General features: G+C 39.7%; 1 protein-coding gene across 1 annotated transcript in view; it reads right to left on the reverse strand.

Moving 5' to 3' along the window:
* The window catches only part of LOC311217469 (ovostatin), a gene marked incomplete at both ends in the record, with an annotated part of 32,665 nt that extends 18,518 nt beyond the window's left edge, over positions 1 to 14,147 (reverse strand). The window contains 16 exons of the mRNA XM_084299540.1: positions 1,222 to 1,371; positions 2,520 to 2,665; positions 3,185 to 3,242; positions 3,738 to 3,965; positions 4,537 to 4,695; positions 5,314 to 5,423; positions 5,628 to 5,742; positions 6,721 to 6,832; positions 7,635 to 7,719; positions 8,258 to 8,426; positions 9,463 to 9,483; positions 10,412 to 10,464; positions 11,940 to 12,096; positions 12,463 to 12,646; positions 13,184 to 13,311; positions 14,136 to 14,147. Of these exons, the coding sequence (XP_084155666.1) occupies positions 1,222 to 1,371; positions 2,520 to 2,665; positions 3,185 to 3,242; positions 3,738 to 3,965; positions 4,537 to 4,695; positions 5,314 to 5,423; positions 5,628 to 5,742; positions 6,721 to 6,832; positions 7,635 to 7,719; positions 8,258 to 8,426; positions 9,463 to 9,483; positions 10,412 to 10,464; positions 11,940 to 12,096; positions 12,463 to 12,646; positions 13,184 to 13,311; positions 14,136 to 14,147 (1,887 nt within the window). The remainder of the gene's footprint in view (positions 1 to 1,221; positions 1,372 to 2,519; positions 2,666 to 3,184; positions 3,243 to 3,737; positions 3,966 to 4,536; positions 4,696 to 5,313; positions 5,424 to 5,627; positions 5,743 to 6,720; positions 6,833 to 7,634; positions 7,720 to 8,257; positions 8,427 to 9,462; positions 9,484 to 10,411; positions 10,465 to 11,939; positions 12,097 to 12,462; positions 12,647 to 13,183; positions 13,312 to 14,135) is intronic.
* Between the last annotated feature and the right edge of the window lie 574 nt (positions 14,148 to 14,721).

A 14,721-nucleotide genomic window follows, 5' to 3' on the forward strand; every position in this document is an offset into this window, starting at 1 on the left:
AAAACTGGGAGGAGTAGTGGATTTATTAGTGGCTCATGCTGTAATCCAGAGGGACTTCTACAGGTTGGAGAAATGAGCTGACAGGAACCTCATGAAGCTCAAAAATAAGAATTGCAAAGTCCTGCCCCTGGAGAGGAATAACCCCATGCATCAGTATATGCCTGGGGCCTATCAGCTGGAAAGCGGTGTTGCTTCTCTGCTTCTGCTTCTACCTGGGGTCCTGGTGCACAGGAGTCAACAATGTACCCTTGCAAGAAAGAAGGCCAGTGGTTTCCAACACATTAGGAGGAGTGTAGTTAGCCACTTGAGGGAGATGATTCTTCCCCTTTACTCAACACTGGTGAGTCCACACCTGGAGAACTGTGTCTAGTTGTGGGCTCCCCAGTACAAGAGAGACATGGGGCTCCTGGAGCAAGTCCAACAAAACACTACAAAGATAAGTATCTTACATATAAGAAAAGTCTGAAAGAGCTAGGAATGTTCAGCCTGGAGAAGAGAAGGCTCAAGGGGGATCACATCAATGTACATAAATACCTGAATGGAGGGTGAAAAGAAGATAGAACCAGGCTCTCTTCAGCAGTGCCCAGTCAAAGGACAGGAGCCCATGGGCATAAAACAAAGCACAGGAACTTCCCTCTGAACACCAGGAAGCACTTCTTTACTGTGTGGGTGACTGAGCACCGGCACTGGTTGCCCAAAGAGGTTGTGGAGTTCACCTCCTTGGAGATATTCTAAAGTCATCTGTACATGGTACTGGGCAACCTGTTCTAGGTGTCCCTCTGGGTGATTGCTGCTGAGAATCATGGGATAAGAATAATGGGATATCTATTTGGAGAGTAATCTGGGACTTTACCTTCCTTTTTGGGTTTTTACTCTTTATCAAGTCTCTTTTCTTGTCCTTGGCCATTCTGGGTATATATAGTACCCAGGATAGCACTGTTGCCCCTGTGTGGCCTGCCTGTTGACTTGTGATCATCTACTGAAGTTTCCCATGTGAGCATATGAGTCCTAAAGTCACTGGTTAAATCAAATCCCAGGTCCTTTACAGGACTTCTGACTGCCAAGAAACAAAGGCTGTGTATTACATATTATAGATGGTTCATGGCCAGCACATGCAAAAAGTGGTAGATGTTTAACACAGTCTCCAGTAGAGAGACATGTCAATGGAGAAGAAAACAGTGCTTCAGAGAAAGAGACAGTGCATTTGTTTGGATAGCTTACCATTTCTGCAGACAGTTCTGTCTCAGTCTTCAGGAGCAGCACACTCTGATCTACTGCCCTCACAGCACAGAAGGAGTTAGGAGCAGCTTCTATAACTAAGCTGACATTGGAAGCTGATTGCATTCGTTTTTCAGAGAATTGCATCTGGACCTAAAATTTATCAAACACATATTGGTGTGGATAATCCCTACTACTCAGGCTACTCAGCCTCCCTACTAGGCTTCTCTAGATTTCTGTGAAAGGAGGATGAGAAAAAGAGTAAAAGCTCTTTTGTTAAAGCACAGCTGGTCTGACCAGAGGGTGATGTCTGGTTTCCACTGCCTCTGTTGACCAGGCCTCAACTATAACGGGGTGTTAGGCAATAAGACTCCCACGTTATGGTAACTTAAATGAAGACTACCTTAACTGATTTAAAAAGAAGTGTGATTCTGTTGCTGCTATTGTCTAACCAAATCTGATTATGACACTGACTACATGTAATAAGCACTACAATGAGCAAATCATATTTTTACTAGGTCCATGGGCTACCTTAGGAATTGCAGTACAGATCTGGTATGAATCCTGTCATAGAGAAATCTTTTTGATACTTGTGTTACATAAGAGGGGAAAAGTGTGTGTGTGTGTTAGGGGGGGAGAGGGGAAGAGACTGTATCAGGTAAATGAAAACATTATCCTTAACACTGTTTGTTTTTTTCTTCTGTTTTGTTTCATGATAGAGATCTTTTAGCTTTCAGAAACTGAACATGAGAAAAATCTTAAAAGTGAAATCTGAATTCAAAATGGCTAATCAATACGTTTCACCGGAAAAAAAAAATGGAAAAAAAAAAAAACACACATAACCTTAGACCCCAAGATTTTTATTTTTGCTTCCTTTTCTATATGTATTTAGTTGTTGTAAACATAAACTACATTTTTTCCACAGAAAAACTATAAAAAATTAGATTACGTTGTGAAGTGGGGTAAGACTAAAGTATGTTTGCTATGTTAAAGCATAGACTGTCAAAACGAAATAAGACACTAGTTTAGTGCTGGAGAAGTGGGTACAATATGGGAGTAGTGTGTTTCCAGAAAAGTAGTTTTTAATGTTAAAGCGGATTTGCCTTTTGGCAGTAAAGCCAGGAGGTGGTGGTAGGGGAAAGATATAAGAATAAAGAGAAAAAAGGAGAATAAAGAGAGAGATGCTGAGAGAAGTAGATGGAAACGAGAAGTAAAACTGGAAATTTGTTGCGAACGTGTGCATAAAGAATATGTATTTATCTGGCAACATGTAAGACTCGCTCTGTCTCGGTGTCTCTCACCTTGTTTTTGAAGCACTTCTCAACTGGAAATCGGACACTATCTGCCACCAGCTCCTTGTCAGGATGTAAGGTGTATACTAGCAGCCAAAGGGCTGGAGCCATTTTCTCACTGACCTCAAGTGGGATGGTGAAAGTGCCATTTTGATCTGTTATTAGAGAGGAAGAGACAAATAAAGAAACATACCCAAAGGTGGCTGTACTACTGCTGTAGTAGCCATCATAGACAGACATGCGTCAGGACCTGTCAGTGGAGCAACCTGTAGTCAAACAATAAACTGAAAAATCCTGGAGTGACAGGGAGTGGCCAGGAGGTGACATGTCAGGGCTTAAACCCAGATGCCCTCAGATTTATTGTCAGTTTGAACAGGTGACCAGATTCAGACAGCCTCCCCAAGACAGACTCTCTGCATTCCCTCCACTATCCTTTGGGGACATCTTTACAGGACACTATTTCTTGAATTATATCTGAAACTAGTTTCTTGACTAAATGATTTTATAGTGATCTTACTAGTAATGCACTTGTGCATGGGCATAGAGGAATACTAACATCTCAACAGCTGCTGGGTACCTCCAAGAAGTCTTGTCTTGGTCCCCAGTTAACCCGTCTTTTTTTTTTTTTTTTTTTTTTTTTTTAATTGCAGAACCATGATGGCAACTTGACTCACCAGCTTGGATATTAACTTTAATTTCCCCAGTAAGGACAATCTTGCCTTTTGCCATGCCCTGTACAGAAAACAACAATACATTTATGGGTTGGTAGAGGTTGGAGGAAGAAAATTACAATCAAGTTCAATGTACATTGATATGGCAATTGAAGCATGTGCATTGGGATGGCTTCACATGCTTAAACATCAGCCATATGGCACTGCTGATGTTACTGGCAAGGAAGCAGCATAAAAAGGAAGGGAAAGGAGTAGGGCAGAGAATACCATGAAGAGTTTCTGGTAGAGAAGAGAAATTAACCATAGCCTAAGCCAATATGAAGGGGGATACTTGCTACAAAATTAAGTAGCACAACCAGAAATTATGGGTTATTTTGCCTGAGCAGGTACTTTTGCCAAGTCAGCTCAGTACTGTTTCTTTTCATGGATCATTGTGGTGGCTGGCTATCCAGAGTCTGGAAAAGCACTATCATAATTGCTGGGGGTAAAGCTCACTGCCCAAATAGTTGCCTAGTAAAGCTCTTTCGGTGAAACTCTGTAAGAAACCCACGCTCACCACATAGTAGAAGTTCATGATGTTGATATGTTCATATCCTTCTGTGTTCAATATGTAGTGCACAGTGATCATCCTTTTCTGCCCACAGCTCAGATCTTTCCACAAAGGCTCAATCCTCACAAAGCTGCTAGTCCAGGAGTAGAAGCGTTGGACAGAGAGAGATGCATCGGGGTACGAAGGCTCTATCCAGCCTTCAGAGTGGCACTGGTCACTGGTTTTGTATGTTGCCTGATTAGGAGAGGTAATGGGGAAGAAAAGTAAAACAAACATGACTCACTACGGAAAACGTTATCATGTGCTCACATCAAAATGATTAGTTCACACAATGCACTATCTAAGAACATCTTAAGACAATCTGGGAAGGAAGAAATATCACACTGGTCTTGCAGCCTTGCAGCAAGCCATTGAATTGTAACAACTCAGGTATTTTCCTCACTTCTTTTATTTTTTGGGAGTTATTTTTTGAGAGTTTATTTTTGAGAGTTCTAGAATATTAAATAATACAAAAAATTGACATTTTTATTACCAGAATTCAAACCTCATCCAATCTTTTGGAGGTTCAGTTTGAGACTGGCCTTCCTCTCCCTCTCCCTCTCCCTCTCCCTCTCCCTCTCCCTCTCCCTCTCCCTCTCCCTCTCCCTCTCCCTCTCCCTCTCCCTCTCCCTCTCCCTCTCCCTCTCCCTCTCCCTCTCCCTCTCCCTCTCCCTCTCCCTCTCCCTCTCCCTCTCCCTCTCTCACATCTTCCCCCTTCCTTTTTACTCCCCCTTATCTCCCCCCCCCGCCCCCATTCTGTACTCACTTTCAGACTGATCTCAGGATCAAACATTTCGGATGTGTCAATGCTAAACTCAGAGATGCCATTAACATCAGTGGTGAAATTGTCTACATTCTTGTTATTGACAAATAGCTGAATGACCTCATTGGAAAGAGGGGAGTTGTCTTTGTCTACCAGCTTGATCTATAGGAGAAGAAAATACTAGACATGTTTATCTTGTTATCTTTCTCTGTGTAGATATGCATGTTTTTCATCCTTTCCTTTCAGTGCTGCTGGTAAGATGACCTTATCCTTTCCTCACTGAAAAAGGCTGAACTGAATGTAAGACAAAGAAAGATACATTTATACCTCCGCTTTAAATCACTGACAGAGTGATGTGGGATTTGTCAACAAACATAAAATCATGAAAAGGCTTTTTGAGACAGAAACTGTTTCCTGCATATTTCCTTGTATATTTGTTTTGTTTTACTCTGTCTTCCCTCATTGCCCAGTGTTATTTTTTTTTCTCATTTGTAATGGTCAGTTCTGAAGGGGGAAGCAGTGATTTGTATCAAACTGAAAACACAAGTTAGAAAAATACTAATTAATGGATTGTTTTGATGCAAAGTATTTCTGGCAGAAACAAACTCAGAATAAGTTTATACTCTTCAGTATTCGGAATTACTGATAAGGCACTCTATATGTAAAGAAAGAAGCCTGGGGAGAAAACAATCCCCCCAAAATAGTCCCCTAGTTTTTCCCGTCTTGGCAATCTTGTGATATCAGTCACCTTCACTACAAACTATCTGTGCCTTCACTTACCTGTCCAAAGTAGGGAATTCCTCTTCTGTAGTGGCGATCCATATTCTCAAACTGCAAACTGCTCATCACTCGAGTTATGGAAATAGACTGAGTAGCTGTAAGTTGCAGGCCTGTAAGACATGCCTGGAGTCAAGAGAAAATACACTTTGTCTTGTATATAGCTACATCAGAGGTAGCATTTACCTGGAAATTATTGCCATGCTTATAAAAATAGGAAGACATCCTTGTGCTCAGCAGACAGAGGTTGAATATCCTCTACTGTATTTTTCTAACCACACCACTGTTGCTGTTTCTGACTGTCTAAAAGGGATTACCTGTTCCTTTCTCTGTGACAATGGCTTTCACATCAAGATTCCTCATATAACCAACGCGATTTAGCTCAAAGATGTTGGAACTGAAAACATGGGAGAGGCAGCCATCAGTTTCCAGCTGGAAAGGGAAGAAAAATTATGTTACCAAGGATCACAGCTTACTAAGGATATTGGCAATATACAATGCCCTTCTTTGGTAGTATCTTTAAAAATTACTGAAGTTTCAGGCAGATGCTTCCTATGACACTGCCTAACACCCATGACCCAGGACAGCATGCAATGTTCCATCAAACTCCTGTTGAAATGTCCTGAGAGGTAACTGCCAGGCAGCAATGGGAGAGGAAAGGCACTCCTGTCAGTTTCTGCATGACAGGAGAGAAAAAACTCTCACAAAGAGTTGCTGCATCTTCCTCTCCTTGTCTGGCAGATCTTGACTCTGCCTGGGAGATTACTAATGCATGTGAAACCAACTGTTGATGCATCACATGATCTCTTTTCTTTACATTTTTAATTTTAAAATTCTTGGTCTACTGTTTTGCAAATACTGTGCTGCATAGTTTTGTATGAAGACAGCTCTGCTTAACTAGATGGGTATTCAACTGGTGAGACAAGTGAAAGTAAAGTTCTTGGGTCTATATACATGTATTTCCCACATCTGGGAAATACTTCTACTGGAAGAATGCCAGGCCTTCCACAGCAGAGTGAAAATGGGGAAAAATTGGTTACTGAATTCTATCAGTTAAAATGAGTTCTCAGCAGTCAAGAGAAGAATTTTCCATAGCTTTCAAAAAGGAGTCTTTTCCCATTACTTTTGAATTGATCTATATAGAACTGATGGAGATACCACTACCTACACTTTTCAGGTGGGTCATAAAGAAAGAACATGTCAGTCCTTCTTCAGGCCTGGTGGAAAACCAGGACAATTAAGTGCCCAGAGTTTCTGGCTAGTGATCTAAGTGAATAGGTGAGTTCAATGAAGTGAAACATTGAAGAAAGAAAAAAAGAAATAAAATAAAGAAATGTTGTGAGCAGAGAGAGAAGCAGGAACATGGAGGAAAAGGCAAGCACAAAGAGGAATTATAATTATGCATCATACATCTTTTGTAAATGATTGACAAACTGGGCTTTTCTTGCATCTTCCATATGAATCAAAATCCCTGCACACGCTCAGCTGGACTTTCCCCTCAACAGGCTGGCCATAGGTGTACCTAGGGGAAGAAGAAAAATGTCAGTGAGAGGATGCTTGAAAAACTGGCTTAAGGAATTTATGCAGGAATAGACCCAGCTTGAGAAGGGATCTAGCAAGCCAGACACTAGGGTGATTTCACAATTTCTTTCTAACTTTCTTTCTGTTACAGAAAGATAATACAAATTGCAAGTTGAAATACTGATGAGTTTTATTTCACCCATGAACCAGAACCATACCATAAATGTCAAAATAAATACACCTGTAAGGATGATGCCCAGACGTAACTGCCAACCAAATTATGACTGTTTTCTCCATTCTTCTTCTTAGAGAGAAGTCCTAGACTCACTGAGATCAAAGCAAAACTCCTCATAATTTTAAGGGGTTCAGGATTCCAACCATCAGTTATAAGTTACAAGTTCTTTGTATTAGAGTAAACAAGGTCTTTCCAAAGGACTAAGCTTAGTGGGAAAGTTAAAGACAGCTGAAACATTAAGACCCACGTTAGAATTTAACAGTGTTAAGCTGAACAAAGGCCCCCCTCCGAGGTGATTTGCTGGGAGAAGACACATCGTACTTTAAAAGGGGACTCCGTGAAATATTTGGTTAACCAACCAAACACCACTGAGAAGAGAATACTCATACAATAAAATGAGAGGAGAATACAAGTAAATGAAAACTCCAACCATCAAGTCAGCCCTGACCAACCTCTTCTGAAGCCCTATTTATTCTAGTCTGTTCTCTAAGTCCTTTCTCTTTCCCCAGTCTTTGGGAAGTTCTTGCTCTTCAGTATGTTTACTAATCGCTCTGCACCTGGTACTTACACTCCACAGACTTTCACTGTGAACTCTGAATCCATGACTGTAAGACTTTCTGGTGCAGTGACTATAACATCAAATTTTGGCAACACTAGAACAAAGAATAAAAAGACAAAGAAACCAACACTGTCATATTGTCTCTTCTGAGATGAAATTAGATATAACTTTAGTCACAGATGGAATGAAAGCTCAGCACTGGGGTGTCAAGATAGCCAAGAAATGGCCTGATCAGTGAAGGTTCGTTTAAGTATTAATTCAAAGCTTTGATGAGAATGATGAAAATGACCATTCTGAATGATGAATTCTGTGATATCTAGAACTCTTGCAAAGCTATGGCCAGAAAGTTAGTGGACCTGCCTGGGAGAAGGTTAGCTCATCACAGTGGATTTTTCTATCAATTTATTGATTTATTATGCAGATTCTTTTCCCAGATGAATCTGTGCAAATTGGTTAATTTCTGTTGTCTTTTTACTTTTCTTCCCCCTCTATTTCTTAACGACAAATAAAATAATTGAAGTTACATTTGCCAGGAAGCTGTTTGAAGTATTAGCAATCATAAGGGTTGCCTGATAAGACTCATCTTTAATAATGTTTTCTACTCCGAATTAAAACCAGCAGGTGGCATTTACCATATTCCTCCACAAGGAAAGAATAATTTGTTCTATCTCCTGATTTCTTTTCTATAATAATTTTATAGTTCCCCAGGATAGGCTCTTCAGTTAGTGGGAATTCAATCTGGACAATATTCATCTCTGATGTCACATTTTGCCACTGAAAGATCCTGTTGTTCCATGGATCCTGAAGAAAAAAAGTATATAGATTCACAGTTTGTTTGCCTCAGAAATCTTTTGCAACTAGCATACAAAACCAGAAACAAAGAAGCATAGGGCAAGTTGCTCTTAATTCATTGAAGAAGCTGTTTAATGCAAATACTCATTGAGATAAATTGTACCTTGGTACTCCAGTTATTAATGTTGCTAGATTCTCATCTGATGATCTCAGATTTGGCTATCCTTTGCAATCCTAGGTATTAGTCTCAATGATCAGAGGAAGTTGCACTACACTGTTTTCCCCTGCTTCTTAGCATGTATTTTACTAGTTTTGTGTCAAGGGGGGAAAGAAAGAAAATCCCTTCTTCATGCTTCTCCTTCACCCTAGCTTAAACAAATCTTGCCCTTAATGACCCTTCCCCTCCCCCCCCCCCCCCCCTTTTTTTTTTTCTGCTGCCAGAAGGAGGAAGGGAACATTTCTTCTATACTGAAATGTCTTTTGCCTCTGACTGTATTTTATGCTAGTTAGGTTACAGAATACTAACTCGTGCAATTTCCTTGAACTCTTTACAACACAGACTGAAAAAAAATGCACACAAAACTCCAAATATTTATGATTCAACACAAACTAATATCACATGATTTCGCAGTGTAAGAAAATTTTGCAGGAATATTGTCTAGATGTGTTTTGTGATTAAAAACCACTGCAAAATGCAATGGAAGTGCCAGTATAGCTACTAATTTTACTCACTGCCTATATTTGTTCACAGTTTTGAGTTATGAAAAGATATACTCCAAAACAAGTTGAACAAACTGGACGTGGTGTAAGGGAGTCAAAGACAGGCATAGGAACAGTACAACTTTTATAACTGCTGAGATGAAAGTAGATATGTTTTCCATGTTAGTAAAGATTGAACAGCATCCTGGAATTTTATGGAGTTTCTGTTAATTTCTGCCAGTGTATTCATGAGCAGGATATGGCTTAATATAAACTAATATAAGCATATGTGCTCTAGATTTTTTGTTTATAAGTGTGGTACATTACAAAGAGAAAAATCTCCTACCTGAATAGCGATCAAGGGGTACTGAAAAAGGAAAAAGAAAAAAAAAAATGGGAGAAGAAATTAGATGTCTGAACAAACACAAATTATTTTTCTCCAGGATTGTGAGGACTGCCTAACTAATAAGAAGTATAATTCTAGATCTCATAATCAGTTTTCATAGCAATTCTGCATCAATAAGTAGATTACAACAACGGACCGGATGAAATGATAATGTTGGGACAGGCTCTGATCATATTGGATTTAGGGGAAATCAGAAGCAGTTGATTATGCAGAGTTACAGTGGTGCATGTAAATCATGATTTGGGCTTCTTTGATCTTACATCTTCCCTCTGTTTATATAGCACCAGGTTTTTTGGTAACACTGTGCTGTCTTCTGCTTTACAACTACATGAAAAGAGGCCAGTAAAGATCCCTCCATCTCTTGTGTTATGTACCATTAGCATGAAGACAGCTTACTGGCAATGAAAAAAAGTGTCACTGATGAAATAAACAGTCATGGTAAGTCTTTTCATTTCCTCTTTTTTAAAACGAGCAAAGTACCATAGGTGGTTGACTTGCCTATTTTTGCAAGCAACAATTGCTGAATGGTAATAGCAGGAGACTGTCAAGTGGGCTTTCTAGTCAGAGCTATAAATAATGTCTGCAGCACAAAGGCAGGGGGTTTCTAAAGCCTCTTTCCCAGCAGTAGCAAGAGGTCTGGTGTCAGGAGTGCAATCTGCTACAGACTTGTCCAGTTACATGTGACTGTAAGGTAAGGGTAGAACATATCACCTGCTTAGGAAATCTTGTTTACTTTTCGCATGTAATCTCTGCAAAAACTCTTTCTCATTTATTTATTTTTATTTATTTATTTATTTATTTTTTCCCACAGCAAACTGTTTACTTAAAATCTGAGGGGAGTTTGTGTCCCAGTAATTTTAAATACAGGGAAATATTTCACATCACTCACCATCTCTTGAACAGGTTTAAAATTGAAATCCAGAGCAACAACACGAAACATCACTGGAAAGACATGGAACAAGGCATTAACGGTACTGGAGCTAATTTAGCTGAGCATGAGTTTTTGCTTTTATTAGCACTTCCAGTTTCATTGGATCTTCTAACAAACCCACTTGCACAGGATGTAAGTAATAAAATGCATCTGAAGATAAAAGAATGCTATGGGGACTTTGCTGAGTGCACTTTCCCCCAGCATTGTATTCTCACTCTTTCATGAAAGTTTGCTTAACCTCAGAGAAAGGGGATGGCTGCACTGCAGTGCAGGTCAGGTAGTCTCAACTGACTGCCATAATTCTTTCAGTGGCTGTCTGCGTGATGTAAGCAAATTTGTTCCTCTTCATTACCCAGTCTCTAAAGTGAGGTTTATTGCTTTGAACATATGAAAGCTCCTAATATTACTGCAACTCAGCAAAGTGTCAGTTTTTCCTAATGCAGTACAATCCTTGTTAGGTAAGTTTGTTCTCATCTTGTACACATTTTTAATTTTTTTTTTTTTTTTACAAGAGCAGAACTGAAAGAATGACAATCACTACACAATAAAAAACAGAAACAAGCATGCTTCAAAAATGTCCTTACAAACCATTATTTTTTCATTCAATTTAACCTACTGCTTCCCCCCACCTCAGTGCCAAACAATCTGTCAAATAATCAGTCTGTGTTTGTGAGACACCTTGGTGGAACCAAATTCTGATTGGTAAGCTTTCCTTTCTGCAATCTGTTAAGACAGAACTCATCCCCAATTAAAATATAGATGATCCAGTCTAACTGCTATGTTATTTGGCTTACCTCTGGAAAGAAATATTCTTTCAGTGTTTCCCACAATGTTGTTTTAGAAACCTTAAAATCTAGCAGTGAATTAAGAAATTGATGGGAATAAATAGGGCTTTGTGTATGTGGAGTTCTGCTCTACAGCAAGATGAGAAGTATGGATAGCTAAATAGCATAAATGTCTCAACTTTGCAGGAAAAAAATAAATTATATATATATATATATGTATATGTATATAAAGTCCTAAGCTATGAGAACTAAGAGGGCAAATAACATGATCTTTTGTTTAAAAAAAAAATAATAAAAAATTGTATTTCATTTTTAAATCATGGTCTTGGTCTTTTGTCGGTCTTTGAAGCTGACTAGTATCACAGACTGTGGGAGCATTGTTTCAGCCAGCAATATAAATAGTGATCTTATCACTTCTTTCTACTTGCTTGGCTTGTTACCAGGAATGAAATGACAGCAGTAAAAGCTCCCCTCTTCTCTTAATTGAGGAAGGGACAAATAAAATGAATAGAGACTGTCTGACGGTAGTCTTCTGCCATCCTGAGGATGACTCTCTGAACTTCACAGCAAACACCCAGCATGGTTTTAACAGAAATTCTGAAGGTGTCCAGATTGTAGCTCAGCCTGAGGAATACCCTTCATAAAAACTTTATCTGAAGAAATTGCGTAAGGAAAATGCCATCAACTAAACAGATATTCACCACTCTGTCCTGGTTTGTAGATGGGTTTGTCTGTCTGCACAAAGACAAAGCTCTCTGCATTCCAAATCATCACTGACCGCCGCTCTTCCAGGTTAACTGTGGTGCCTTTGGCAGAGAAGGAAATGAAAGCCAGTGGGACAGAATTGACAGGAGGAATCTGTAAGGAAACAAGAAAACAAAGGGACGACGCTAGTCTCAAAGTCATTTGCTCCAGAACCTGTTGAACACCCATGGACTACCCATGGACTAGACTCCTAAAAAGAGAAACCCATCTCACTCCCATCATCTGAAATGTCTTTCTTGAACCTTTCACATTTCTTATGTCTATTAAAAATCTCTCCTTGTCTGTCACTACGTACCTTTTCTCCACTTCCTTTTTTTTTCTTCAACGTGTCTTATTTCTACTGCTTCTTGTTCCCTTCCTGCTCTTTCTTGACCCTCCCTACATTTCCTATAAGCCTCTGGCATCAACCGTTCCAACAAGTTAACTTTTCCATTAGGACATAGACTAAAATTAATTTACCGTGAAGTTGAAGCACTGTAGATCATTGCTTGCCATCATGGTTTTCTCAAAAATAGTGGTGTTAACAGCACCATGCTCAAGGATGACTCTAACAGATATTGTTTGATTGAGGTTGAGGAACTGTAGGCAAACCTGGCCTGGAGAGTCATTTTGGAGGACAGCAGGCACCATCAGAACATACTGCCTGTGAGATCCAACAGCACAGTGATCACATCATAGAGAATCGAGAAACAGCCTCAACAGGAAGAAACAAATGCAAAGAGTTTGTATTGTTCAATACCTGCTGGTTGGTTTGGAAAAAACATAAGACACTCTTGCTGGTGCCCCCCACTTCTGCCCTACAGCTCCCGACAAGTTCAGCCTTTGTTTCCCCACACAGCTCTGCCAGTGCTCCCTACTGTTACGCTTTAGCCCATCACCTTACTCCTGGAATCATCTGCTTTTCTGCTTTTAGCAAAGTATATTGTTGCTGCTACTGCTATTGTCCTTTCTGAACACAAACATCAACTTCTCTGGAATTTCTTCAACAGGTGGAAGGTCTGCTTGGTATTTAATGAGAACCATTCATTTGATGTCCACACTCCAGGTTAACTTAGCTCTCCAGATATGAAAGATGAGTCATAACAGTATTTAATATTTACAGTAAAAGTAGTGGCATCAACTAGCACTGTCTTTAAAGCCTTACAATGAATACTATTAGTAATAATATGGTAGTTCTTACGGCTCAGGTTCCTTTCCAGCTGTTACATGCAGGAGGACAATAGCCAGAAGAAACTTCAACCACATTTTTCTCACTGGGAAACAGAAGAAAGAGATAAATTCTCTTCCCAAGAAGTAATGCGTTGCTTGCTACTTTAACAGTTCTGCAACATTCCTCACCAAGAGCTCCAGATGAAAGGAGTTGGCCCTTCAACTCCTCTCTGGTTCCTTCCTTAGATGCTAGTGCCTTTATAATTGCAGTAAGGGGTGGAGATCCTAGTCTATCCTAATTCCTTCAAGAACCTCCCCTAGCCCTACTGCAAACTACACCACCAACCCACTGTCTCCAGATAGCAACACTTTGCTGCATTTCTCTGAATGTCTGCACAAAGTGTCCTTAGCAGTCTTGTTTTCAGGTGAGGGGCTTTTCTTCTTATGCTGATAATTGGAACAGAAAACAATGAAATGACCTAAAAGAGAAGGAGCCTGTCAAACTACATTAATATTTGAGGGCTTATCCCTTCATTCTTGTAATTTACCTCCTGGATTCCCAGTCGGGGAGAAGTAGAATAGTTTTCTATGCTTTGACACCTGATTCTGTTTAAAATAATGTGTTGGCCTCTCTTTTCTCTTCCTTCTTAGATATTTTGAATATTGGTGAGATGGACTAATCTCTGTCCATTAAGCACTTTGCAGTATTGTTGAAGTCTGTTTTATTTCAGCCTGAAATTAGCCAGTTGGTAGCATTTTTGAGTTTCTCAGGGTTCTAGTTTTTACACCTCTGTGGAAGCTACTTAGTTTTTGTTTGTTTGTTTGCTTGTTTTTGTTTTGTATGTATGTGTGTAATGTATTTTTGGTTGGTTGGTTGGTTGGTTGGTTTGGTTTGTTTTTAGGGGGAAAAAATCTACTTTCAGCCAAAGAGCCAAAGAGCTTTTTTTTTTTTTTTTTTTGGGGGGGGGATGAAGAAAAATTACCTTCCCATTCATATTGTACTATGTGTATGTATACTGGGTCTGGCTAGGATAAATTTATGAAGCCAGCTTTCTTCACAGAGCAGTTTGTATAGTGCTGTGCTTTGCATATGTGGCTAATCAGTGTTGATAAAACAGTGTTCTGGCTGTTGGTGAACAGTGCTTGCACAGTGTCAAGGTTTTCTTTCTCTCCCAGAAAAAAAAAAAAAAAAAGTCATTAGGCTGGGGGTGTGCAAGAAAGTGGGAGGGGACACAGCCAGGACAGTCCACCCAACTGACCAAAGCGACATCGTGCTCAGCAGTAAAAGCTGGGTAAAGGAGGAGGAGGGGGAACATTTGTAGTTAAGTCACTTGTCTTCACAAGAAACTGCTATGTGTACTGAGGCCCTGCTTCCCACCTAGTGGCTGGACATATGCCTGCCAATGGAAACTAGTGAATAGATTCCTCTTTTTTCTTTACTTCTATGTGAACATTTTTGCTTTTCTTATTAACTGTCTTTATCTGAATCAAATATTTTTATCTTCCTTCTGTTCTTCTCTCCATTCTTCAGGAGAGGGAATTGAGCAAAAGGCAGGGTGGGTACTTGAA

This window comes from Netta rufina, assembly GCF_964035555.1.
Source record: "Netta rufina genome assembly, chromosome: 1".
NCBI classification, from domain to species: domain Eukaryota; kingdom Metazoa; phylum Chordata; class Aves; order Anseriformes; family Anatidae; genus Netta; species Netta rufina.